Raw genomic sequence first — 27,320 nt, 5'->3', positions numbered from 1 at the left:
CAATGGGCATCAAGGGCCGTACATTCCTCCATACACTATGCCCTTAATAATGCTTGAGGATTTATGAACACTCTCCCTTCAAAACAGCCTGACTGCTTCTTCCCCTGCTGTCAAGCCGATTCCCTTTCACACATCACAGTCTGTGTCAATGGAGGCAATACAAGGGTCCTTGTTGGTGCTGCAGCTCTCCGAAGGACATGGAGAGAGAGAATGGCATTAAAAGCATCTTTGTTTAGGTGCTGGCAAAGAGGTAAAACCTGGCACATGAAGAGAAGGGATACATCCAAGCTTCTTCATGTGTGCTGTATTTTTAAGCCTCCTCACAACAAATTTGGAAAGATGCCTTAAAGGGACAGTGATGACATCTGAAAGTACAGGCTTTGATTTGGGGAAGAGTGGAAAGAGCTGTTCAGTGTCTCTGTGAATGCAAAGTGAGTCACTGCACTGTTATCCACTGTGGATTCATTTACTCTGCAGTGAAACTGTGTGCCTATCTGGCCTGAAAGGCTGAACTTTTCAGTGTTGCCATAAGCAGAAGCTGCCAATAATGAATTCACAGCTGCAGGTGAAACACGCCTTAGAAATTCAATTAACCAAAACACATGTTGAAGAAATGGCTTTCCTAAGTTATGTCGAGGGAGATCACAGGAAAAAATGTATTTTGCATGTGGCTGTTCAGTAAACTGGGGCCAAAGAGCTCAGGGAAGAAGAGGGAAAAACAGCAGAGTTTCTGCTAGTCTAGACCTACTCACTGTCAGGGTCATTGCAAGGCAGGAGCCCCCCCTGTAGCTCCTGTTCCACCAAGAACTAAAGAGAGGGACAACCTTTCAGCCAACAGATCCCCTGTCAGCCTCTCCTGTACAGTACATCCAGCACATATATCCAAGGGTGTCACCTCACTGTTTCTTCTTCTTCTCCCTCCAGGCCCCAGCCCTGGAGGGCTCTATTATCAAACAGATGTTCATCACTGAGACCAAACAGAAGTAAGCAAATGTGACCATGACAAGACTGAAAAAAGCAGAAATCAAAGTAATGTATTTTTCACTAGAACTTACAGAGCCATTATCCAAAATGCCTGTATTCCTCCCTGCCTATGCACAGAAAACAAACAGGGGCCACAGCCTAAAGATCCCTACTGTAAAGCAGTATCATTCAGCATATTCACAAAAAAGGTTCCTCTATCAGCTTCAAAATGGACTAAGCATGACTTGTACAGAAACTTTTTTATTATCTTCCATTCCCTTTTTATTGTGTTCTTTGCCACAGATAAAACAGAAGGAGCATGAGCAATGCTACTCCTGCGCTGGCAACTATAGGATTTTCATGGGCATTTGCACTCAGACTCATGTGCTCAACAGAAAGCACTGGCAACTGTAGGATTTTCATGGGCATTTGCACTCAGACTCATGTGCTCAACATAAAGTGAGAAAAATGTTTCATTCAGCACACAGCATCATAGCTAATGCTGCCCTATCAAAAGTCATACTAAACCAAGTTACATGAGATGACAGAAAAAGTATGGGGATGGGAAAAGAGATAAGACAATAATGCAGATGAGACAATAAGATAATGTAGAAGGTGATGCCCTGCACTGCTTTATTTCTCTCCCAGGAGTAAAATCTGGTTAAGCAAATAAGGTAATGTGGACCTCAGTGAACTTCCTGTTTTCAGGTGTGATGTGCAATGCTAAACCTACTTGGTAGCAAATAAAGTCTCTCAGCATGAAAGTAATTTCACAACTTCTCAACAATGTCATTTTGACAGTTTCCTTTCATTTCCCACAAGATACTGCCTACAGCCATTTGCAGCTGATCCACACCCTTTTCCATGGAAAACAGACTGCACCCACACTCTTCCTTTTCATTACAAAGGTGGCAAAATACAATTTGAAACAATCTCCATAGCTCCCCTTGCCCAGCTGCCTTAGGACCATGGGATTCTACACCCCATAGGGCATAGCAATAACCTCAGGGCTGAAGGATGAGCACAGTAAATCTCCAAAATGTACCAGGGGATCAAGTGCCTTTGAGCTCACAGGAGGCCAAGCCAGGCAGCAGGCAGAGTCAGCGTGCTGGTCCCTTGGCACAGCTGAACCTGGGCTTCAAAGCGCACAGGAAAAGGAGCTGCATTTGCTGAACAACACATGTACAATGCTGCTCCTCCTCTCCCACTGCTTTACCAGTCAGGGCTTCTGCCTCCATCCCAACATGACAAATCAGAGAGATGGATGGGTCAGCAAAAACAGATGGAGTACAACAAGGAAACTTGCAGTATCAAGTCATGCTTTCCTGTGGATCTACAGCGAGATTTAACAAACGTAGAGAGGAGAATCCTGTTGTGTTCGCAGTCCCTTATCACAAAGCCCAGGTGACCACAGAATACACCGCATTGCTGGCTGTCCAGCAGTATTCAGTGAGGATTTGGGGCCTCCACCCACTACCACTCTGTGTCCTGACACTGCATCAACACTTGATCTTCTCATTATATCATTTCCCCCTTATTTTCAACAAGCCTTAGAAGAAAACAAAAATTATGGGCACAGAGGCAGGCTCAAACCACAGAACCTACTGCAGCCTCACTGAGAAAACAACAGAAAAATCAGAAAAGTGTCACATCCTCACCATTCAAACAGCTCTCTCACACCCAGGTCAAGCTCAAAATGCACCTTCTGAACAGGGTAACACACACAGTCATCACTACTCCTGGCAGTCACTGCTGTTTGATGACCAGTTCTCCCGCAGCCAAACTTACCCTGCTCAAACAGACATCCCAAAAAGTTGCACTCACCTCTATGGGCTCGGATGAGGTTTCAAATTTGGATAGTTCTGCCTTGGCTTTCGCCTTCAAATCTAAGAGATCTTCATCAGTCTCTTCCTTGGGCTCAGAAGGGGTTTCCAACTTGGATAGCTCAGCTTTAACTTTTGCCTTCAAATCTGAGACATCTTCATTGGGTCCTTCGTGGTATTCCTCCAGGAGAGGTTTGAGCTCCAGGGATTCAAATGGTGCCTGATCTTGGCCATCCATGGGTCTGACATAGGCAGTTGGTTTCTGCTGCATTGCACTGGCTTTTGATGTCAAAGAAGGGGGGAAAGTCTGAGAGGAAGGCTGAGTGGTGCTGGTCAAGGTAACGGCTGGGCTGTCCCGACTTTCCTTCTCCTGCGATCCTGTCACTAAGTCCTGCAATGATTTGGTTTGACTGTAGGTTGACCCATGACTTTTGATGCTGTTCTGTGACCTGGAATTGATGTGCTGGCTGGAATGTAGAGGTGACAGGGGTGCCACGGGAGAAGACAACAAACACGGCAGGAACGGGGAAAGGGCCAGAGGGGAGGCCTGCAGGCCACAAGCGTGACCTTCCCTGCTCCCAGGCTTGTCATTTTGGCTGTGGGGAAAACCTGCCTGAGTGTCCTGGCCATCACAGCCGTGTTCCTGACCGTGGCTCCGAGCGCTGGGTAAGCTGCGGCTCTTGCTGTGCAAACCTGAAGCTGGTTCTGTTCCTGACTGTGCCTTTTGGCAGTGACTGGAGTGGCTTGGAGGACGAGGGGGTACAACCATGGGTCCCACGGGTGGACGGCGGGTCGGAGGCTGGAATGAAGATGGCAATGTACGGATGGCCTTCTCAGGGAAGTATGGGCGATCAGGCTGTCTGGGGGGAAACAGAGGGGCAACACTCTTTGGAATCCCTATAAGGTTTTGACAAGATTTGTTGCTCATGAACTCCTTGACCTCCTCATAATTGCCCAGCATGTTCTGAATTCGGCTTGACAACTCATCTTCTTTATTAGTCTGCAACAGAAGAACAAAGAGGTGGACATTTCAAAAGCCCCCCAAGAGATCCAGCTCAGGAAGAGACATTCTTCAGGATCTTAACTTAATCACCACATACACACACACTCACTACCATGAGTGAAGTTAGGCAAGCTCATCTTGATCCTGCAAATCTCTCCAAAGCAGACAGGACCACTTGAGCCACTATCAGCTATTCCAAGCCAAGCTTGGTGCACCTGCAGCCTCCAGGAGTGCTAACATCAGATTCATTTGTTACACCCACAGATGCAGGCAGACAGGCAGCCAAGCTGCTCCTGAGCACTCTCCCTCAAACTACAAGAGGCCATCCCAAAGTCCATAATGCTCTTGCACAACCAACAGAGATTCACACACGTACTCTGAGGAATTGAAATTAAACATATAAATAAATTTGTATTTATCGTGCTCAAGTCTGCTAAACCCTATGCAGAGCCACAGCCTCTCCTCTTCCACCCCAACCCTCTTTCCTCCCTCTCCCACACCCTGCACCATTACCTTGTAGGGTTCTGCAAAGAGGGGAGTCTTCTCAGAAAACTGTTTTTTGTCTTCCAGAGCCTCCTGACTCCGTCTCTCTTTCTCTCGAATCCGCAGCAAGTTTCTATCCTCATTGCACAAGCTTTAGGAAGGAGAGAAAGGAAGGATGATTAACACTGTACACCAGTGTTATCAAAAGTATCTACTTTGCACAGAAACCCTGGTTTCAGACAATGGCATAGATCCAGAATGAAAGTAATTTGAAATCCATGGGATGGTTACAGCTGACAAATCAGTTACATCAAGGATTTGCTGCACAACACAGTAACGGCACACAAGGTACATGCATCCTTCTCAGTGATTTCTACTCCAGATAACATCCTTCAAGAACAGTGGGAAGGAAAAAGCTATCCATCCATTTCATTGTGAAACAAATTCAAGAGCAGTCAGTGGGGTGACAAGCACACCAGCTGGCAAATCCATTTGCAACAGTAAGTGTGAAAAACTACCATTCTTGTTCTTCAGACTTCCACCCCAACTCTTCACCATTCTTCAGGAGTAAATGAGAATGCATTATTTTGAAGGTGTTGCCACTTGAAAAGAATGAATTTTGCCTACTTGGCAAAAAACAAGGCAATGCCACTTGGCAATAAACAGGTTTGAAATCTGTTCACCCGGAAACCCATGTAGCTGCATTTAAAGCAATCACCCAAACGTTTTTAGAAAGGTCTCAGAAACTCAGAAAACACCAGGTCAAATCCCCCTGTTCCTCCTCAACCATTCATCTGCATGCACTCAACTCCACCAGCCCCACACCAAAGCACCAGTAAACCTGTGTCACATGCCCAGCAGAAAGACTTCATGGGAAACCAGATTCTTTAAACTACACCTTGCCTGTGAAACACTACTGCAAAACAAGGGAATCTCTTGCTCTAATCTTAATAGACATTGGAGAAGAAGAATCAGGCAGGCATCTCTCTCCTCTCCTATTTCTACTCTACTGCACAGTCTACTGTATACATACAATTCCTATACGCTTTTTCTTCATACTTGCAAATTCTCAAGTGTCCGCTTTGCAAGGGAAGAGCCTTGTCCTCCCCACCAGTGACATCTTCCTACACCAATAGCCACCTACTGAAAGTTTAATCATCCCTAGAGGAGAGGCAGAGGACTGGCTTTGTTGTAGCAGTTAACTAAGAGGTCTGACTGCTGCAGAGGGGGTTTCCTGGTTCAATGGGAGCTCTGGAAAACGATACTGACAGATGGCAAATTTCTATATAAGGAACTGCAGTAAGGATGTACTTGTACCACTGAGGCAGAAAAACATATTCAGGGGTTAGACTGTGCACATGTAGCATAGTTTCCAACTTTGCCAGTGCTGAACTGTTTCCAAATATAGCAATACTGAAGTGAACAGTATCTATGTACCCTACTTCTCCAAACAATTCTAAATGTTCATTACAAAAAAAAGAAGAAAGCAGGAATCACAGACCACTGCTTCAGTAAATACATACAATCCTTCTGTAATAAACTGTATAATAGAACCATTTCCCCCGTGCATCTGATGTCATTTTGCATGTCAGCAATTTCCTATCTATAAGCAGTCAGCTGGGCAGTTGCACTGTTTGTTCCGGAAAAGCTTTGTGCAGTCAGGTGTGGGAAACACCAACTGCAAAACACAAAAACTTAGGAAAAACTATAAGGCAAACTAGAAGCAATGTTAGCTATATCTACTATCTGAAATTGTATGCTTGCAAATGATTTTTTAAATTATTTTATTTATTTTTATTATTTTTTAAATTATTGTGTTTCACAAAAAGGCAGGCCACATATTATGACCCTGAAAATTGCTTTTTACTAAAACACTGCGCTTACATCCTTGTGGATTACGGATGTCCTTCTATTTCTAGGCTGGCAAGCACCCAAACTCAGAGTAATCAAGTTGTTTTGCGCAGAGGTTCTGATCATGTTCAAACAAAAGGAAAAACCTAAACCACTTGAGTCTCTCACAACAATAATATTTATGATGAGAAGTAGCTATGTTTCCTATATGTGCCCTGACAGTGAATGTAAAACAACTTACTTGCCGCTTGCTGCAAAGACAGAAGCTGTAATACCTCTAAAGGCCTCTTCTTTCCCTGAACCTTCCTTGACCCCAAGCTCTCTTCCCTGCAATAAATCCTTTCTAAAGAGTGTGGAGGGGGGGCAGAGGGGAAGGGCAGGGACACCGCCTATTTGCCATAGTGCCAGTTCCTGGAAGTTTAAGAGGAGACAAAGGTGCCTGCTCGGGAACATCCCAGTGGACACGGGCGCAGGCACACGTACGGGATTATCGGACAGTGCTCAGCGAGGTCCATCTTCATACCCTCACAGGGTACAGTGCCCCGGGGGGCTCCTGGCCATGCACAGCCTACTGTCCCTGCAGCCAGGCCAGGCCAGGGGTCATTCCCCTCCCCTTTGCTGCTCAGGATGGCCAGCGACGCCCTGCCTCCCTCTCTGAATCGGGTCAATGTAATTTTCATTCCGAGATTTCCTCCAACTTCATTGAACAGAAAGAGCTACAGTTTCAAAAGCAGAAGGATAAGGGAAAAAACACTAAGTAGCTACTTATTTAATAATAATAGTATTTAATGATGCAGTTGATAGTAGCAGCCTTCCCTTCTCTAAGTTGCAGACAATACCTTAAACTACCTGAAGAGCTAAAGCCCTTCCAATCCTATTTTATCATATAGGTGTCATGAAAACCTTTTGAAAACCGGGCTATGCTGTAACTCACGTGGCAGCTACCCTAAGGTCAAGTGTCAGGAAGCCAGGCAGAAAGTCTCTGAGAACCACGGTCAGCTCAGGCCCTGTGTGGCCCCGTGCCAAGAGGAGAGGAGGTCTCCACGTCCTGCCAGGCGCCAGCAAGGAAACCCAAGCGGAGAAGCTGTCTGCCAGGCTCCAGCATCCCTCGTGCACACGCAGCCCCAGCCCTGCTACTGACAAAGCTGCAGGGAGAACCCCAATTCCTGCTCTTCAGGAACCTCTTCAGACTCGTAGCTTTGATATTCAGATTTTCCTAGAATGAGAACTTGAGAAAAACCTCAAAACTACCGCCAAGCTCTTCCTTACTGGTTTGCGGAAATGCTTTGGGAAACTGGACCTCGAGGCTTGGCACCAACTCTTCAAACACACGGGAGCCTGGGAGGTGGGGAATACATGCACAAATTGCCCGCATCCCCCAAAAAAAAACCCAAATTGTGCTTTGATACAGACTGAAACAGGAGAATTCTGCTGGCTTCAAAGCAGCCCAAGGTGAAGGCACTGCACTGGCTCCCATAATAAGGGATTTGGTTCAGGAAGTTCAGCAAAGCACACACCCTGACCCGCAACATCATCCAAACTAGGGTCTGTAACAGAAGCCATAAAATACCGACGTGCTCTGAAGCTGCTCCCAGTGACATGCCAACTCTTACTACAGAGTTTCAAATGCTGATATGTGACAATCCAGACCATGACAACATTTTCAAAAAATAGACTAGTGCAGGAAGAAATTCTGCCTCTTCTGTCCCATGTGTTCTCCAAATGAAAATGAAATTAAAATAAAAATCTGCTTTAATAGCAATAAGATCTAGTGCTGATCTAGTGCCCAAAAGGAATTATCCAGGAGCAGGGAAGGGGTGTGGAGAAAGGCTAAAAAGCAAACACAAAAAACACTTGCTTCCTTCTCAACCCACAGAACCTCTTCCTCTGAAACACCAAGATACAACATTTCATTTTAGTACAACTGCAGGAAAATACAAATTTATTGAAGCTGTTTTGTCATTAAAATTGATTTTTTTAATGTGAGAAACTGCTGATCATGATTGAGAGACGTGTTTTTGCTTAAGGCAAGACACATCATCCCCAAAACCAATTTAACAGAGATAACAAGGATGCATCACAACAGCCTTGCTGCAGCACCCCGGCTCTGTTCCTATTAAAATCTCCACAAAAGAACTGCCACCAATTTATAGAGCCAAGATCAAATCTGCAAAGATTAAATATGCATTTTAATTCATCAGCCCATTAGCTTGAAAAGAAATGTGGATAAAGGCATGGCACAGAAAGTTCCTGAGTATCACAGCTGGGCTCAGCTCTCACACTGGTATCACCTACGCAGCCTGACAGTGACTGCAACACAAGCGGACAAAGGGACAACACTACAATATTGCTAACAAAAATTGACAAAAAAAAAAATTGTTAATACCAAACAGTATCAAAAACTCCTCATCCCAACCTTTGCTTCCTTTCCTTTATGGAAACATCAACAAGTTGTGACTTGCTGAATCTTTTAAGGTCTGCTTCACATCAAACACTATTTCTCAGAAAATATACAGTTTGAACATACACAAGTGTTAAGAGAAAAACATACGGCAGAAGTACAACAGATAGTACAGTTACTCAATAATTTTCTGCATCATCATCAATCAACTTTGGTACATGCTTCCCAAAAATACTAATCTTCTCACTTAAGTGATATGAATTGGAATTAGCTTTTCAAGGTTTTACTTCCTCTATCTCCTTCAACTCATCGCATCCATGCAGCCCTCTGACTGCATGATCAGGGCATCAGACCCACCGAGCAAGAGATTGAGGCCTCACAGCCCACCTGCTTATTTACAATGACTACAAGAAATCTCCTGACAAATATTTTTGAACAAAAAAAAAGTTCCAAGAAAATGCAGCAGCGCTGCAACCTTTCCTTCAAAGAATATGGAAAAATGATCCTGAATACACCTCTTTTTATGTTTTAAATATAGACCCCTCTAGGTTACACAAAAATAAAATGCAGGAGAGAAGGCTGGGATGTTGTAACAGGCAGAAGGGAACTGCCACTTTGCTTAAGTAGAAGCTAAGTTGGTTTTTGCTAGAAAAAAAAAAAAAGCAGTTCTACTTTTGTAACATTAATCATCTTCTCACTCAGCCTCTCCTATGATAATCTTTGGGTTCAAATTCTTAGTTATTTGTTTCTTCCCACTGTTGCCAAGTTTAAAATTATATTCATTACTCAGCCATTAAAAGGCTTTTGCTTCCTTTCAGCATCAATAGGCCTTTGATCATCAAGCAGTTCCCAGGAGTAAGCCTGATCTTTTCCTGAGAAGAACTGAGCCCCTGCAGCGCCCAGCAACTTTAGCAGGAACTGGGAACTCTCAGATGTTCTTCAAACATGACAGATCCTTCATAGACTGAGCCTAAACCCCAGTGCAAAATGGCTATGCACTTAAAAACACACCCCAAGATTTCTCAGCCTGTGGTCCATAAACCACTGAAGTCTCAAAAGAGGAAAAAGCAGATTTGTGAAAAGACGCAAATAACTGACAGCAACAACCTCTTTTGTGCCTACTCAAGAAAGGCAAACAAGTGAAAAGTTTATGACTTGGACTTTCCCTCACACCCTGGAATGTTTGAAATCTAACTATTATTTAGTCAGAAACTGCCACGTACAACAGCAACCTAGGACATCTGGAAAAACGTGACAATTATAGGGCATGTAACTATGGTGCTATAGCGAAAGAACTGAACAAACCAAGAGGCAGCATCTGCACTTTTGATGCTGCAGAAATGAAGTCTCTAAAGTAACCCAGGCTTTCAGCCTCTCCCCACGTAGGTGACGTTAATAGAACCGTCAGAAAAGGCGTTAATTATAAGTTAGACGGGGAACACGAAAGCTGTCATTCTCCATCTAAATGCAAATATACTAGAAGGGCTTTTAAGAAGGTGTGATTGTGTGAAGTGTAATTACAAGGAAAGCAGACATGGAGTTGATGAATTTAAGGCTTTGTTTGTTCTGGATGTGGCAGGCAAAGCAGGAAATGTGAAAAATTTAAATCACCGGGTATGTGCAATGAAAAATCCTGACCACTTCTCCTCTGCAAGGCGTTCTGTACACAGCAGTCCCAGGCACACTTCCCAGGATTTCCCCAAGCCACGTGAGTGGTCTGACTGCCATTCAGCCCCGAAGGCATGCGTGTCTTTGTGGGTAGGTGAGTAAAGATCTGCAACTCGAGAGCTATTTCAGTGACCGGCTATGCAAGAAAGAGTCAAAGCTGCTGGCGCCTTGGCTGCAGCTGATGGAGCAGCTCTAGAATGGATGGAACCTGAGCCCAGGACGAGTCCCCCCAGATTTTAAGGACCCTCTCATAGCTGCACACCAGGCAGCCTTGATTGCGGTGACCCAACCGTGACAAGACTGAGCTTCCATGTGAGCAGCTTTTCCAGGCAAGAGAAGCCCATCCATGTCTCTTCTCAGCAAGGATCAAAAACTTAGCTTTGTCAGGATACAGATAGACAGTTGCCCAAATGGGTTTATTTTGCAGAGGTGACAGTGAAAAATAAGTTACTTTAAACCTCACTCTCCGTTGCAAAATGGGAGGCTTCAGTTTGCCTCTAACCCATCTACACTGCTCCGTTGCACAGCTGAGCAAACACTTTCACACAGCCCCAAGTGCCTCCTCCCACAGAGAGCTCTCAGACCCAGGGCCAATCTGGTCAGGCTCAGCTGGTACACCCAGATCCCTCTGACAGCGTGCTACATCCTGGCTTTGTCTGAGAATCCGCTTCTATGGAGAAGCGGCATTCCCTGCTGAGCAGATCCTGCTCCAACAGAGGGGGGACTTTGACTCACCCACGATTGTCTCGGCAGTGACCTTTTCCCTTTTTTATGGATTTAAAAGTCAGCTGCAGTCACGAAGTCTCTCATCCACAAAACACAAGCTGGCATTATTCCCGACTTGCCACAGAGCAAGCGCAGGGATGCTGGCACAGCAGGCTCACCAGCCCTGTGCCCCAGACCCCGCTGCAGCAACTGTTCCAGCAGCACCTTCCCTGCCCCTGCAGCACCTGGAGCTAGCTGCAAGCTGGATTTTTCCCCTTGAAGAAAACGGAGGGAAAGCACTTGGCAACTACCACAAACTGAGCGTGTAAACTTGAACTCACACGTGGCCATGTCAGAGCAGCACAGCGGCAATTTGGACTAAGTCAGTGTTCAGGTAGTATGCAGGCAGCAAGAAAAATTAAGGTGAGTAGACCCATTAGAGACTCAGCTTGACACGTTCTGCTTTCCACCAGCATTGACAGCACCTGGAACACCTCTGACTACTTCGGAATGGACTGCCCTGCAGCATTACTCTCTCCCACAGTGTTCTTCCTCTTGATTATCTACATGTCATTTACAATAAAAAACATCATGCATTTCTCCCGATTGTTTAAGTCAGTCTGAGATGCATAAACAAATTTAACTCATTGTCTTAGAAGCCCCAGCTCAGGAAAATTATGCAACTGAAGTAAAATCAGTGGAAGAGTGCCAAATCTCAAATTCTGTTAAGCCTGGCCAGATCCTCCAGCACTCTGCACCTCAGTGCCTGGCTTCAGATGTTATCCCTAAGCCAAATCTTTCTGGCAAGGCTCTTTAAATCAGCTGCATGAGCACAAGAGCAGGGTCACCAACATGTGGTGAGCAGCAACCCTTTCAGAGCACGCACATGTGTGCACAACTGCCCAGCATGGGGAGAAGGTGTTCCCCAGTGGAAACACAGAGGCAGGATGGTGATATTTTATTAACTCCCCCACCACAAGCGAAATATCAGTGTCCCTAAAACTGACAAGGCATACTTGAATAGTCAGAAGCGGTTATCAGCTGCTGCCCGAGCAGTCTGAAGGCTTTCTTCAGTGAAGTGGTGCATGAAATCTCCCACTGTACCCATCTGCCTCTGAATTCCTCATCTCAGTGGCAGAAATCCAGCACCTGGGATGAACTGTTGTAGGCTTGTCTGGGAAAACACATAGGGTACAACCTACATTCCACCTTCTATAAAATATATCCCACCTGTTCATTTGCTTTTGCCTTGAAATACCTTTTTTGCTGTTCTTATTCAGTAAAAACAATAGGTTTAAAGGCAGCAATAGAACTGTGCGCTTGCAGTAGCATAAAAGGCAGAATGTAAAAATGTAATGTAAAAATGAAATCAGGTTTCTATTTATTTAAAGTATGTTCTAAAACAATGTCCTTTACTGGCAAAACATGGAGAGATTAGGTAAAAAGACTGTTGCAAACTTGTGCTATTTGAAAGGGAGCCAAATCATTAAGGGATTAAGAAAAGGCATTTTTACCTTTAATATTAATTTCCCAGGACTATTTTAATTCATTTTTTCAGACAACTGCAACTTTTGATTCACACACATTTTCACTTTAGTGGGTATAGGAGATTAAACCATGCTTGCTTAGACCTACTGTTTCTTCCCACCCAATATCCAAACATTTTATTCCTGATGTAGCACAGAAGTATTCAGTGCCTTTTGTTCATTGATTTTATAGAATCCCCTAAATGCCACTAAACAAACCCCAACATCATTGTTCTCCACTACAGTAAAAAAGGAATTTCAACAAGATACACAGTTAGTAGAAGAAAACCCAAAATGTTTAGTGAGCAGCTGCTTCATTGGTGTGCATTTTAAATCCCTTCTCACGTAACACTTCTTCTCATACAGCTACTATCCCTGCACATCTGGCCAAGTGAACATGCCACTGGTTTTTCCCCAGGAGCCTGCTATCAGCTGACCTTGTCCATGCTCTGCCAAGCAGCTCCTGTTCCATCAGTCACTCTGCCACGCGGTCCACAGGTGCCACAGCATACACCTATTGCCACAATCTCACTTCACACGCAGCTCAGCTTAGCTCGGTTCCCTTCAGCCATCCCCAAAATCCTGTTTTTTAAAGACCTGACTTCATCCAGCTTGTTGTAAATGCTGTCAGACAGCTTGCAAGGGCTGGAAGGGAGACCTCTGCATAGCCCAAGAGCCTTTCACCTCAGATTTCCTGCACAGTCTGGAGGGTCCTCCTTTCTTCCCTCTGTGATCATCCCAGCTGAGGGCCAACGCAGGCTTCTGGAGCTGACAGCTCAATGCAGCTCAAAGCCCAGTGTGTAAAATGTAACATCAGCCTGAGAATTTGCTCCTTTCCCGACTGCAAACCTGAAGCTATTTAAAGAATTAACTCCACATCAAATGCTATCTGTGAGGCATGTCAAAAGCAACACCTGCAAATATGAGCATTTGAAACTGTCTCAGAAATATGGATATGTGCAACTCTGCCTCCTGAATCTTTAATTCCCTGCAACCTATTAAACACAAGAGCAACTTTTAACATTTCTTGTGAAACATTCTCACTGTAAATCCTTCCCAGACAACTGAGTAAATCAAATAAAATGAACAGGATAGTACTGTAACAAAATTGAGATTAAGAAAAATTTAAAAATATGAAAGAGATTAATTATTTCATACTTTCATAGGAATTAGCAGCAAACAGATCATGCATGAAAGAAAGGCTTCCTATCCTTGTGAGTTTTTCACTTACATAACAGCATGTACCAAGTAACAGGTTGGACAAGTCTTATCTGCATAGCAAGGACTACGTAGAAGCATAACAAGATTAGCAATGTTTGTTGAAAGGATCTGTTTATATGCTGAAAAGCCCATTTAAAAACCTTTCCTGCATTCCCTGCCAGACTCTATTCCAAAAGTATATTCTATTTTTTTTTCATCATACACAGAAGGGCCTGCTAACTTTCCTATGGTTTGTATCTGTTTTTCAATTTTATTAAGAGGTGCACATGCTCTGTAGCCGACTACCTCTCTGTGCTGGAGTTTCAAACTGCAATCGAATCATCAGCCTGAACAAAGCATCTCATTGTCATTTGAAAGAACTTGGCAAGTGTTCAATCTAAGCAAGAGCAATAATCCATGACAGGGTGCATTAGGCAGGTACTGATGCATGCCTAATGCACACTGCAAAGCATATACTCCTCCAAAATACACTGTGAAGTATCTTCTCTTTCCTTTTTCCTGCTTTTTAAGAATATTTACATAAGCTGTTACTTTTAACAACTAGAAAAAACTATCCCTTTAAAGAATAATGATAAAATGCATATGAATATTTTCCCCCTTCAATTCTGTACACGATTATTCAACATCTTTCTGATTTTCCAATTAAAAACTAAAAAAAAAAAAAAAACCCAAAAAATACCTCACAAACCAAGACAAACACAAAATACATTTTCACCACATCATCTGCACCTCTGTTTAAGAAGCACCTATTTTCCCTTGGTTCTGGAAACAGGCAAGAGCTCAGCTCCACCACCATTAGCCACACGTGCATGCAGGCAGTGGGAACATCACCCTCTGGCTCGGACCAAAAGCAACAGCCAGCCCCCGTTCCCACGGGACAGCAGCAGGGCTTTGGCAGTGCCGAGGCCACGGCAAACACTGGAAATCTCTGAGCTGCCTGGTACAAGCCAGGTGCTGGGTCTGCATCCGTGCGCACCGGGCAGCGCTCAGCGGGCACCGGGCACGTCCCAGCCCTGCCAAAAAAGGCTTGAGCAGTGCAGGGGATTCTGCAGGCAGGTGAAGTCAGGCGTCCTTGCCTAAGGCAGCACCAGGAATCCAGGCATAAATCTTGGGAAAGGGGAGTACTGGTGGGAAGCAGCGAGGCCAACTCCGAAACACTTGGCTCGCCTCCCTGAACGGCATGTGCTCCTGGAGAACATCTCCCCTGCTAACCATGCCCTGTTCTGGAGAGCACACAGCTGCACCCCAAACCAACAGCCAGCTCAATACCCAGCTAATTGTTGTTTCACCTGCTGCTGTCTAACCTAGGTGAGATATCTGAAGGATGGACACAGTTTCTCTAAGGACTAATATAACTTTTAAGGCTTGCAGCAATACCAAAAAATGATAATGGTCCATGCGCCTCTGAGCTGCTTAAAAACACGAGGTGTTTTTTGTGAACCACGTAACACAGCAAACCCCATGATTTTTACAGGGAGGCAAAGGGACAATGCATTTTCTAGCTGAAATAGCAAACTACTACATACCAGGAGTTTTCTGCCAATAATTGGGCAATGTGCTGATTAATACTTTTTCTGGGTTGCCTAAGGACACTGCATGCATGAGTATCTCGCCACTATTAATTAATCACTCTTTGTGCTTTTATCCTGGTAGAATTTACATGTTGCACACAGTGAATACCCTGAATGAGGCAATTTCTACCTCCAAAAGCACTTACTATTGTCAGTTCATTTGCCCTGCTTAGCCCGATGCTCAGATTGACAATAAATCATCATTCTTAGCAGCTGAAGTGTTTAGTGTCTTTCATTCAATATTCTTTCCTCCTCGATGTTCCCCCTGGAAGTACAGTAATCATGTGCTGAACAGTCATTTACAGCACTGCAATTAAGAGATTATTCCATTAGGCTTTGTATTTCTATCCGGTTTTATGTTTCCATTAAAAGCACTTTGTTAAACAATTGAACAAACAACTTAATGCAACAGCAGGAGCCTCATGAACTGATGCCTGTCAGGCAGAGCCCCGGTGAAGCGGCCCACGATGGACAGGAGGTGCTCATGGGTCCACAGAGAGAGCCTCCTTTTTGGCAGGATCCCAAACCAGGGAGAGGACAGGCAGCATGACTGCAGACGGGCCAGTGTGGTGTAAGCAATCAGGGAGTGACTGCTGCCAAGAGACTGGGTGAAACTGGGCAAGACTCACTGGCCGGTGACGTGTGAGTGGCGCATTCCTCTGTAAACACAGCATCGCATCTTGTGCCTCTAAGAGCAGAGCAAAAAATGTCAAGGAAGTTCTACTTCCATCAAAAACTGACGACCTCTTCAAGAAACAAAACCTGACAGCCAAAGGAAGTCACATCTGCCCAGGCAATGACTGTGGTGATTTCACACTGAGCTTGTGACCAAGGCTGGAAAATCACACCAAGGTGCCGCAGAACTACACGCGAGGAGTTTCACCAGCGTATCCAGCATTCTGTCCACTCTGTGGTGACTCAGGGCACTTCCAGGGAATACATCACCTTCCCTGGTAACTTTCCTGATTCCCTTTCCCAGCCTCTGCCCTTACGAGTATTTTCATGGCAACGGCCAATGAGTTCCTGTCCTCAACGCCATGGAGGTAACAGACTTGGAAGGAGAATGAATCAGCGCTGCCTCTCCTCGGGGTTCCTCATCCCTGCTCTCCCATGCGTGTTCCCAACAATACTCACTCCCTGCCCTCAGGATGAGGCAGGAGGTCTGCGCGTTACTCGAAGAGGGACAGAGCAGATGCCCTACAGTAGCCACTGCACCGAGCTCCTGCGGAAGGTTTTGCATTCTTACATGCAGGCTGTTGGACTTTTCCTCACCCCCTGACTGTCTGCCCAGAGCTACATTCAGTGCCAAGCACAGAAAGCCCCTTGAACAACCTGCATCCAAACAGAAAACTTCCTGCATCATCACAGGGATGCACTGACTCAGGATTACTTCATCTCTCTGTACTCTCTCGCTGGCCCCGAAATTCATTAATGAAACATCCACAAACAGAACGAATAACAACCTCAACAGCAGCTAACACCTCACATAACCCACTAACATCCAGCCAAGTCCCATGTAGAAACCTAGGTATTTTCAACGAAATGCAAATTGATCATAGTAATTTGGAACCACAGGATAACATTCTCTGTACACACTTTTTAACACATTCTGTAACTTTTCCATCTTGCTCAATTGCTTGGCTACTGCAGTGACTAAACACAGGCTGCAAAGGAGTAAAATTCTGCAAAGCAAAACTTGCCATAAGTCTTTCTGGAAGCCACTTGAAAAAAGGGAGCAAAGAAAGAGTCTCTCTATTTATGCATTTTTCTATTCCTCTTGAAACTTTCATTAATCCTCAGAACAGCTCTTAGAATCCTTTCCAACTAGCAAATTGTGCCTTAACTCCCCAGTTTTTCACTTAATAGCCCTGCTTAGAAATGTGGTGCTTCTAGTAATGCATACAACAGAGAAAGAACACAGGAAATTGTAAGGTTAATATCCCTCCCTTTTCTACCTCTCTTTTTCTGTCATTCCTCAGTTTCAAGCTGTGAATCGGGAATCCATTTTGAGCACTTGCTTATACACATGCAAAACCTATTCTCTGTGCAAAAGCTCCAGGTCAAAAATTCTTTTTGGGCACAAGCTCAAGCAGAACTCTTTACCAGGAACACCCTTTTGAAGTGGACCTAAAAACCTAAAAGCCAAAGGAAACTAGAAAGTTAGATACTGGCATAAATTCCCCTTTTCACTGAAGTACAACATTGCCTTATAATAACACAGTTTAAGTCTCTCAAAAGATATGGAAGGGGTAGACCAGCTGGAACTCAATGTACAAGCTGAAGGCTACAGTTTGGCCCCAAATGAGGACAGCACAGAAAAACCCAGAGGAACCAATAAAATTTGGAGCAGCAGCTGTAACAACACCTTGTGTGTTCACCCTGCTGAGCCCCGGCACATCAGTTCTCACCACTGCCTCAGCTTTCAGCACACCCTTGGCCAGCTGAACTCACACAAACCATTTCAATCCTCCTCTGGTTTCCTACTTTCCATTGAGGCTTCACTGTGTATAAGCAGGCTCCTAGATCTCTATCTAGTCAATGCCTACACCTCCTTTGCACTCCCCTCTTATTTGCACTCACCCACACGAAACAGAAGAGGAAGGGGTGAAAGAACAGTTCAAGGGCCTTCTAAGAAAACTGCATGGCTTAATTAAAGACCTTTTAAATGTATCTTATTAACCTCAGGAACTGCTACTGGTTGTTCAGACCTCCCCCTCTCTAGGGGAAAGAAAGAAATATTGAACAAGTAAAACCAAATCATTATTCACTTGGCAGATTACTGTACACAAACAGCCTTTCAAGTTGTTACATTCAAGTAAACACAGCTTATATCAATATCATCTGTACTTTTCCGTCATTAGGCTGCGAGGGAGAAGGATGGCTCATTTTCAAGGAAGCAATTTTTACAAAAGGAAACCATTAACTTGATATTTAATCAATGCACAAAGGAACAGGGAAGTGAAGAAGAAATTGCTCAGAAGATGGGATTGGGACACAGAAAGAAGAGAGTTTTCTTCACAATACCATCTTTTATATGGCATTTCTATCAGACTTTTTCAAGGGGGAATATTTTCAAACATTATTTCAATGTTTTGTCCTGCTACAGTTGAAAATAGGACCTTTTCTCCTACTTTCTACTGTTTTGACTAGCACAAACAACTGCCAAATCAGAAAGTTACTGTGCTGAGTGGAAACAGTACTGAACACTGGACCCTTGGCTGAGACACCATGAACTCCATATATCTCTTTATAAAAAGGTACAGCACAGATACTAAAGTCAGTTCTATGAAAGGAACTGAAGCCACTGCATTTGGCCAATGTTCAGCCTAAAGGACAGAATGTCAACTAAATGTCCATTAGATTTAAAAATTAACCCAGACTATATCTTGCTTTATAAGCATTACAGGATGGGGGATGTGTGTGTATGTTTTTCTTTGATTTGGGGTGCTTTGGTGGGGTTTGTTTAGTATGCAGTTTCTCAGTTTTCACAATAAATTCGCTCACAAGTTGTTCAAATAGCAAAACAACATCAACACACACCAATACAGTTGCCAAACCAGATCCCAAGAAGGTTTTGGTTGCAATTACCAGATTATGCAATAATTAAAAACTGCTTTCATTTATTCAAGAATTACAGAAAGGAGGTTCTGGCTGTGTAACACAGTGCCATACTACATCAGCTGTCAGTGTTCCTCTATATTGCAAGAAAAACAAACAGCAATAGGTTCCCTGCACATAAATTCAGCCTGTCCCTCCAAACATGCAGGAAAAAGGGATGTGTAATGAGAGAAACCTATTTACTGTTGGTCAGTTCATCCAGTTTAACTGACTTGGAAAGAAAACACCCTTTCCAAATCATTAGGAACCAGACTGATTCACATGCTTAAGTAATGGAAGAACCAGCTTGGGAGCCAAGTTTTAATGTTATCAATTTCTGCAGACTGACAATTTCATCCATCTGTTTTACTCCACTGTGGTCCTACTTGTGTAGAGCTGCACTGTCAGTGCACCATGGCACCAAACAACAGCACCACTCATCAGTGACATGCTCAGGTAGGTAAAGAAACTCCACTTTGGGGCTGGCTCACTTGGAACCAAAACCAAGGCTGAAGTCATCCCATCTGCCCACTAAGAGTTTGGAACTGGTTTGGAAGGAGGAGGGAACAACAGCAAAAAGTTAAAGGCATCTTCAGAAGGAAATTCTAGACTGAAGCTGTTAATGCGTTTTTTTTTCTCCCATCCCAGGCCAAACTCTTCATTTTTATTACAAATAAATACACAACTGCGAGGGAAAGCTTTGTGCTACTTCATTCACTAAATGACCAAGCCTTTTTTCATATGTAAAACACTCTGTTACTGAATTTTTCCAAGTCAGCCAATTTAGGAAGTTATTTTGGTCTATTGCTCTCAATTCCTCATCGTACAAGTCAACTTCTTTTCCTGCAGGTCGCAATGGCAAAAGTACCCCATGTCTCCGAATAATAGATCTCATTATTATGGTGTTTCTAAAAGCAGATGCTTTTTTTAAAGAAGCTACTCCTCAAAGAGCAGAACATGATTTTACCTATTTTTCTCTCTCCCCAGTATAGGTGGCTACAGAGAATTTTCTTATGCTCTAGACCAGTAGCTTTTTTTACCCCTGTAGTGCATTACACAGAACCAGACATTCCCCCTAAAGAGGGCCACAAACCCAGCTAAGCAAAGAGAGCCTATTATTACTTTGCTGAAGCCAGTCCATGTAAAATAGATAGGGGTTTGCAAACAGATAAAGATCACCTACAGTGTTCCTAAACCTCGGCAAAGTGATCACATTCCCTTTAAATATTAAGGCACTTGTTCATCTTGCTTCCAGAATGAAAGTTACAGAATATCATGCATTAAATCAGAAACCCAAAATCAAACCAATGACCAATTAAAAGTCAACTGCTGCATAAAGCTGACCACTCTGCTACAAGGGTCTCAGCAAAGAAGGGAGACACAGCAGTCCAAAAGAGCTCTTTGGACAACACAGCTTGCACCCACCACCCCACAGCCATCCTCCCAGAAACCCTATGTCAGAAAAAGCAGACTTCTTCACCAGTATCTTGGAGTTCACACTTGGGCCAACACAGTTATCTCACCTCTGCAGTGTATTTGTTGCCTTTTAGCTATGCCAGCACTTTTCACAGTAAAAAAGGCCTGTGACAGACATACAGACATGGCAGCTTCCAAGCAGTGGCAATTCTAAGGGAGTCTTCTAAAAATCCACTGCAGCACAGAGGGATAGGCCAGGCTCTCTTTCTGTTAGCCCATGCTATTTTAGTAAAGCTATGAAGAAATAGGTCTCTAGACAGACAGCCTGTTCTCAACAGAGCCACAGGTTTACTGACATCAGGAAAACAAATTTCCTAGGACAGCTTGTTCTGGCAAGAGCTGTGGGGACAGGGAAAAGAGAAGCATGTCACCAAAGCACTTCTAAACTGCCAGTATATTCCCTGCCTTCAGATTAGGATGATTTTTCCAAAATAGCCTACGGGGGGGGAGAGGATTATTGAGAAATAGCTGCATACCCGTTATGAGGGAGAGTTTCTGAGCTGTGCTTGAAAAGATGAATTATCCCAGTAATATCTTTTTAAGCAAAACCTTACAAACTGCAGAAGAACAAAAAACCCAAAAGCAATTTCTTATCATGTCTCCAGTTCTCCAGAGAATCAGCAAATATGCCTTTACTGCTCCACATTTTAATAATTCCTTTCCATTTCAGACGCCAGCAGACACTTGTATTTCAAAATGCAGTGCCCACAGCTCAGCTCAGGGAGAAGGCACGTGCATTGGAGCTCTGTCACACACCTCACATGCACACACCACCTGCTCAATACCACTGTGCCATGAAGGACCTGATGATACACCACTGAATACATCCCTTGCTGCTTGCAGCTTGTACAATATACGGCATTCTAAGAAGCAAAGATGTATGGAATAAAAATGCTACCATATGCTTCAAGAATTTCCTCTTCTGTTCCTTTTTAAAAAGGGCTAGTTCTTACTCATGTTTTGTTTGATGATAGAGGTGTTTTTGTTGTTTGTTATGCTTTGATGAGTTTTTGTGGTTAATTTTTGTTGCTCTTTTTTTATTTACAAACACAAAAATGAAATCCCCGTTCTTGCAGTTCTGAAAATGAGTTTTACTGTTGTCTCTGAGGTTAAACATTAACAACTGGCTTGTTGAACTTTCTCTAAAAATTACAGCAGGGATATTATTTTCTCTTAACCTGATGGCAACATTGCAAAAACAACAGTAAAGGAAAACTTCAGGTTGCTAGTACAATAAACACTCAGAACAGCTGAAAATGACAATTCTACAAACAATACTTAAGCCTAAACTAATCCAGAAGACAAACATCTTCATGAAGCATTACTGACAAAGGTTGCCTAACCAAGTGTACCCAGATACCTCAGCTTGACAATTCTGAAGCATTAACAGGGGCAGAATAACTTCCCAAATGCAGTTTTGTGCCCACACACCTACTCTTTCTCCCCCATTTGCCACCTCCCCCTTCCAATACAAGAATAAGGCAGCAAAAGAAATGAACTTTTTAAAAAGCCATGCTGTTCAATAAGGTGAGCAACAACTTCTGCACCTCAGCAGCAAAAGAGCTGGCTCTACCCACAGCAGCTGCCAGAGCTGAGGGAAGATGGGCTGCAAGAATCCTACCTCTCACCATTTTCCACAGCTGCTTGATTCTGTACTGATCTAGAACTCACCTTCTCTTCCCTGAACTGGCTAAGATTAGACAACTGGGGAAAATCTTCTCCTAGTACCTGCAGTAGCTCTTGTCTGTTCCCCACAAAAGCATTCTGCTGAAGAGGCAGCTCTGTCTTAATCTATATATGGTGACACCTTGTTTTGGGGGTGATAATAGCCCCAGCCAGCCCCACACTCTTCTCTTTTTTATCATGGACACAGATGAACTGCAGCAGCCAAAATTGCAAAACATAAAATAGCCAGTACATTTTCCACTATTAACATACCACAGGGAAAAAAAAATTTCCAGGCTGTGTTCAAGACCAAACAGGAAAAGGACTTTCTCTTTCCTTTGAGGCTCATGCACCTCTACACTTACTCTTTTGTCATGCCAGGTAAGCAAACCAGCCTCTGCACTCCCAAACACCCAGCACCAAACCCAGGCCCTAGGATGATACCCTGCACTCTGTGGAAAACTCTTCCTCACTTCACCGCCCTCTACCTCATGGAAAACAATGTCATTGTAGCATTACCACATAACCTTTCTATAATAGAAAAGGAGACACCTTTTCTATTCTATTTTAAAGACATTTAAAAGCTTCATGCATCATTCAGTATGGCTCCTCTCAGAAGAAAAGTGCTGAAGAGAATTTACGCACCTCATTAAAATCTTGTTTCCTGCTCTTCATGCTGCATCTTGCAGTTGTACTAGCAAATGATTTTCTCGTAAAAAGCTGTGAGAAGAGGCCTCTCTTTATAACACAGATTCAGACACAGGAAAATTATATGACCTGAGGAAACATTCCCTTGTACACCAGCTCAAGTATGCCATGAGAGTTGTACTTCAAAGTTTTCAATGGCCTACTGTGAATTGGAATAACCACTGCTAAGAAAAACCAAACCAACCAGAAAAATCCACTTCCCTGTGAGCATCTCCTTTTTCTGTGTGGGAGCATTTCAACTGCAGGTCTGCCTCAGAGCAACTCCATGCTCAGAAGGTCCAGGCAATAAGGAACTGCAAACTGAAAATCCCCAGCAGCCCACAAAACTTGTCATAGATCATCCAGACATCTGGTTCTGGAGAAAACAGATTTGTATTTCTAGGCAGAGCCAGTAGCAAGCAAAACCAACAGGGTTTCACGGGAAGCTTTAGCTTTCAATAGACAAGAAAACTCCAACAAGATGTTATTTCAGCCCTTCTTGACCTCCATCAGCTGACTGGAACCCAGCATCACCATGGCATTCGCCTCTATCAACAGGACCCATGAAACAAACAAGTTATGATAAGTGTCCTTACATCTGGCCTGGAAAGCTGTGAAACGACATGGAATGAACTAAAGCTGCATCTTTCAATGCAGCTTCTCCTCAGGGAAAAGCCTCAGGAGAGTCCTGAGAAAAACCTCAGTGTTACTCCCTTCAGAATCTACTGTGTTTTAAGTATAAATAAGGCCACATTTTATTTCTGCACAACATCACCTTTTTCTACCAAAATGGGCAGTACAGCCTCCTCTCAAGACTTCTGGGTTTAGCTGGTACAACTTGGCTTTAGGGGGTAGAAACAGAGGGTTTCCCAGACTGCTGTCCATTATTACCCTTCCCTGCAGGGCTGACTCAGGAGAAAGAGCAAGATGAGCCCAGCAGGGATGACAGCACAACACTCAGGTTTCATGTTGCTCTCTGACTGTGGACTGCATTCACCTATGTAGAAAGATTAGGAAATTGCATTCATTCTGAACACCAGAAATAATCCTAACCATGTCCACACTGAAAAGCAAGTTATAGATAAAACAACATGAAATTATTTGCATCCAAAACAAAGTATTTTGTTTATCCTCCTACTGTAAATAAGTACAACTAATAGTGTCTGCAGACAATTTAAAATGGACTCAAGCAGCCTGAGAAAAGTGGCCTGCATCTTAAAATAAAGAGGCAGATGTTCATCTAAAGATCCTCAGCTTGCAATCGCTGCAGTAGAGCAGATATTTTAATGAAGAAAGAAGCAGAAATGAGATGGGCTCTGTCAGTCTGTCCCACACTCCTCCCAAGGGTCCTGCTGTATTCCCAGAGCAGCTGAGCGGCACATGATGAACATCACACCACACTCGACAAGAAACTAAATTTGTCCTTATTCAGATCAGTTCTGCTTCTGCTCACAAGTTCCTGAATATACCATATAAACCTGACAAGCCCTGTTGCCTGGGGACACCACAGGCATCAGATCATCCGTGCACTCCAGAAGTGAGCACATAAAAAGCTACAGCTGCAAACCTACGGCTCAGCGAGCAACTTAAAAAACCCCCACAAGCCCACATTATACACAAAACAACGATAACTGGAGGATGGTTCCTCCACCTAATAGCTCCAGATGTAAGCTATTTGCAGCAGCAAATGGGAAAAGCTGGTCATTCTCAAAAGCTGAAACCAAACCATGCCCAACTCGCCCTGTAACCATTTTTTAGGATCATGATTTTAAAGAATGCCGTGGCATCCATTAACACACCAGCTCCTCAGTTACCACTACTGCAGTTTTTAAAAGCCTAAGGAGCAGCAACAGGCAGGTTTCATCACCATTTCCTTGCCCTTCCGCCCTTCAAGACTGTTAAGCCCAAATGCTAGGTGAACTGCTGAGGATCATAGCACTGAAACTGAAGAAGGGATGCTGGATTTTCTTGTTTCCAAACAAGCATCCTTCCCTATGTCACATCACTTTCACTAGCTAAAGCAAACAGCATGTGAGAAATAGAAAATGTGAGCAGATGGAGGAGTGCCTGAAGGCCTTGTACAGAGTGATACAGAAACCACTACTGCACTTGGTATCACACCACCTCATCAGTAATTTACTGAGCTTGCAAAAATTGCCTGTATTTTTTGCAAAGCACAAATAAACACAGAAAGCTCACCCATTTCTTTTGTCAGCTACCTTGCAGAGTAAACTCCCTGACATGTTTTGGCAAAATGAATTCTGGAGACATGTGGCTTCTCAGCCCCATGCAGTAGAGTTCTAATTACTTATTGTGAATATTAATTCATCCTTCACTGTTGAATAAAAGCTTCTACACACCCACAATGAACAATTTTTTATTTTTTTTTTTAAATGGGATAGATATCCCTGCAGATCTATGCCACTTAAACAGGAATACCACAGGCTCTCTGGCAGATGCACCTTCTCTCCTACAGACTCATTTCTGCTGCTCATATGCGCTCCTACTCCCTTTAAACGTCTTAAAACAAGCAATAATCAGAGATCTTATCATTGATCTTCAGGCATACAGAGTAACCTCCGCACTCACTGTGCTGAAATGCTCTGACGCAGTTTTACAGCTTGAGCACCTCACAGCAGCCTGACAAAAGCAAACGCCAAGGCACAGCATGGAGAAGGAAGGAGGGTACAGAATGGCAGGTGCATATCTTGTCCCCACATCTGTCTCAAATGGCAGGTGCGGGGCATGATCCTTCCACTTGCCCTGCAGAATTCAGCCCCACGGTCCCAGCCCTTGGACCATTTTCCTCCCTTCAGTCTGAGCCGCTCGGTGTGTAACACTTGATTCTCTGCGCCATTCACTTTAGGGGTCAGGGATGTGGCTCACTGGCCCCAGTGCCAGCTCTGCCCTTTCTCGGCCAGCTGGCTGAAGCTGGGGGCTCCTGCTGGGGCCCGGCTCCCGCGTGGCCTCCTGCCACCCAGCAGAATGGCTGTGCGACCTCTGAGACATCAGGCATGTCCCTGGCCTTGGAGCCAAGCCAAGCTCCAGGGCCAGCCAGCATCCCTAGGATTTATGCTGCATCCAGCATGCGGTCCTATTACAGCAACGCTGATAATGCAGGCCAGTAAATCATGCAAAGGAAAAAAAGATTCTAGAAACTCAATCTTTACCTTTTTGTTAAGTACTCTTTATGCAAAATACTCCCAGTATTGGGAGAGTAGGCCGTGGAAGCTGGAGAAGAGCTCAGCTGTTAACCAAGCAATCAATCTTCCCCTGCTTCTTCCACAAACCTCAGAGCTCTGTCCTTCTCCAGTTTGTAATTTAAAGCCAACCCTTGGCTTCAAACCTGCAGAAAAGCACCATGTGAAAACGCACCGTGAGTGCCAAACTTACGTGTAGGATATACCACCATTTTAATTTTATTTTTTTTTTCCTGCCTGCAGGAAAGAGGAACAGGGTGGTTGTATGGTGTGGGACTAAAGAGCAAAAAGGAATTTCTCTCTTTGGCATTTCTGAAATGCCCATTAAGGCATCGTAAACGCTGAAAGGCATTTAACAGGTACCTTAAATAGCACTGCTCCATCAAGTACTACTGCTTAAGAAAAGCTGCCTCCCCCATGCTGAGTGTGAAATTTACTTTAGGCAGGACACTCCCCCACTCCTCCGAGAACAGGCAAAATGCCGCTTCTTTAAAACCACAGCTGAAAAGTATTTAACCAAGATCAGTGTTTTCGCTTGAATTTTGCTCCCCGACAGCAACTAAGTAACTCATTTCCATACTCTTCTCTGTTGTAACCATTTTCTATCCCCGCAGCTCTCCAGCAGACACAACCTGCTTTCCCCGCGCACAGCCAGCTCCGCAACCCGGCCGAGCAGAAACCATTCCCCACCTCTGGAAACACTGCTGTAAGCAATGACAGAAACCTGCTCACGCCGGGCTGCTTACAGGCGAACAGAAACACACGCGAGACAAGTCTGGAGGAGAAAAGAGAATCAATTTCAAAGAGCTTTTACACAGACGAGTCCACGGGGGGAGAAGGAAATCAGTTTCAGGGAGCTTTTAACTTGTCGGACTGGGAGAGATTTGACGGGGGGCAATTAACACTTTGTTTTTCCTGCTGGAAGAAAGTTTACGCCGAGAAGAGAGAGCGGGCACATCGGTGAGCAAAACACGCGGACAAATCCGACCCGGGGCTCAGGGTAAAACCCCATAGCCAACTGAGCCTGAGCAGGAGCCAGGGCATCACAAACCCAGCCCTCGGCGAGATGCATCGGGCGCGACCGAAGTTATTTAGTGCCGTACCTCGACTGGGCAGCCATCGCGGGGTTATCCTGCCAAGCGTCCTCTATCCATGAGCTCCGTCCGCAGCCGTCCAGGCTCTCTCTACCCCGCTGCTAAAGCCCGCCGTCCCATGCGCCGGCCGCCTCCCCGCCGCTGCCCGGTGCCGCCGCGCCGCGGGTCCCCCCGCCCGGGCGGCCGGCGCAGGGCTGGGGCTCGCTCATTTTGATCGACATCCGGGCGCCCGGCCCTCCCCCGGCCGCCCGCAGGGGGGGGGGCCGGCCCCGCCCCGGCCCTGGGGGACGGCCCCGCTCCGGCGCGCAGCCGGCGGGGCCGGATGCCGCTGTCCGCCGGGGCCGCGGCCCCGCCGGCTGTCGGCGCGGTGCCCGGGGCGGCGGGAG

General features: G+C 44.6%; 1 protein-coding gene across 2 annotated transcripts in view; it reads right to left on the bottom strand.

The window, feature by feature from the left end:
* Window positions 1–27,104, bottom strand: part of AFF1 (ALF transcription elongation factor 1) — a 75,533-nt gene extending 48,429 nt beyond the window's left edge. For both annotated transcript variants that reach the window (XM_014254797.2, XM_014254796.2), the window contains exons 1-3: window positions 26,944–27,104; window positions 4,303–4,423; window positions 2,788–3,786 (exon numbers count right to left, since the gene is read on the bottom strand). In XM_014254797.2, the coding sequence (XP_014110272.2) occupies window positions 2,788–3,786; window positions 4,303–4,423; window positions 26,944–26,960 (1,137 nt within the window). In that variant the 5' untranslated portion in view covers window positions 26,961–27,104. The remainder of the gene's footprint in view (window positions 1–2,787; window positions 3,787–4,302; window positions 4,424–26,943) is intronic.
* Between the last annotated feature and the right edge of the window lie 216 nt (window positions 27,105–27,320).

Source organism: Pseudopodoces humilis, chromosome 6 (genome assembly GCF_049639895.1).
Source record: "Pseudopodoces humilis isolate 2021_Gansu_Grassland_sample_001 chromosome 6, ASM4963989v1, whole genome shotgun sequence".
Classification (NCBI taxonomy): Eukaryota; Metazoa; Chordata; class Aves; order Passeriformes; family Paridae; genus Pseudopodoces; species Pseudopodoces humilis.
Note: the sequence above shows the minus strand (reverse complement) of the source record. Positions and strands in the feature narration are given on the sequence as shown.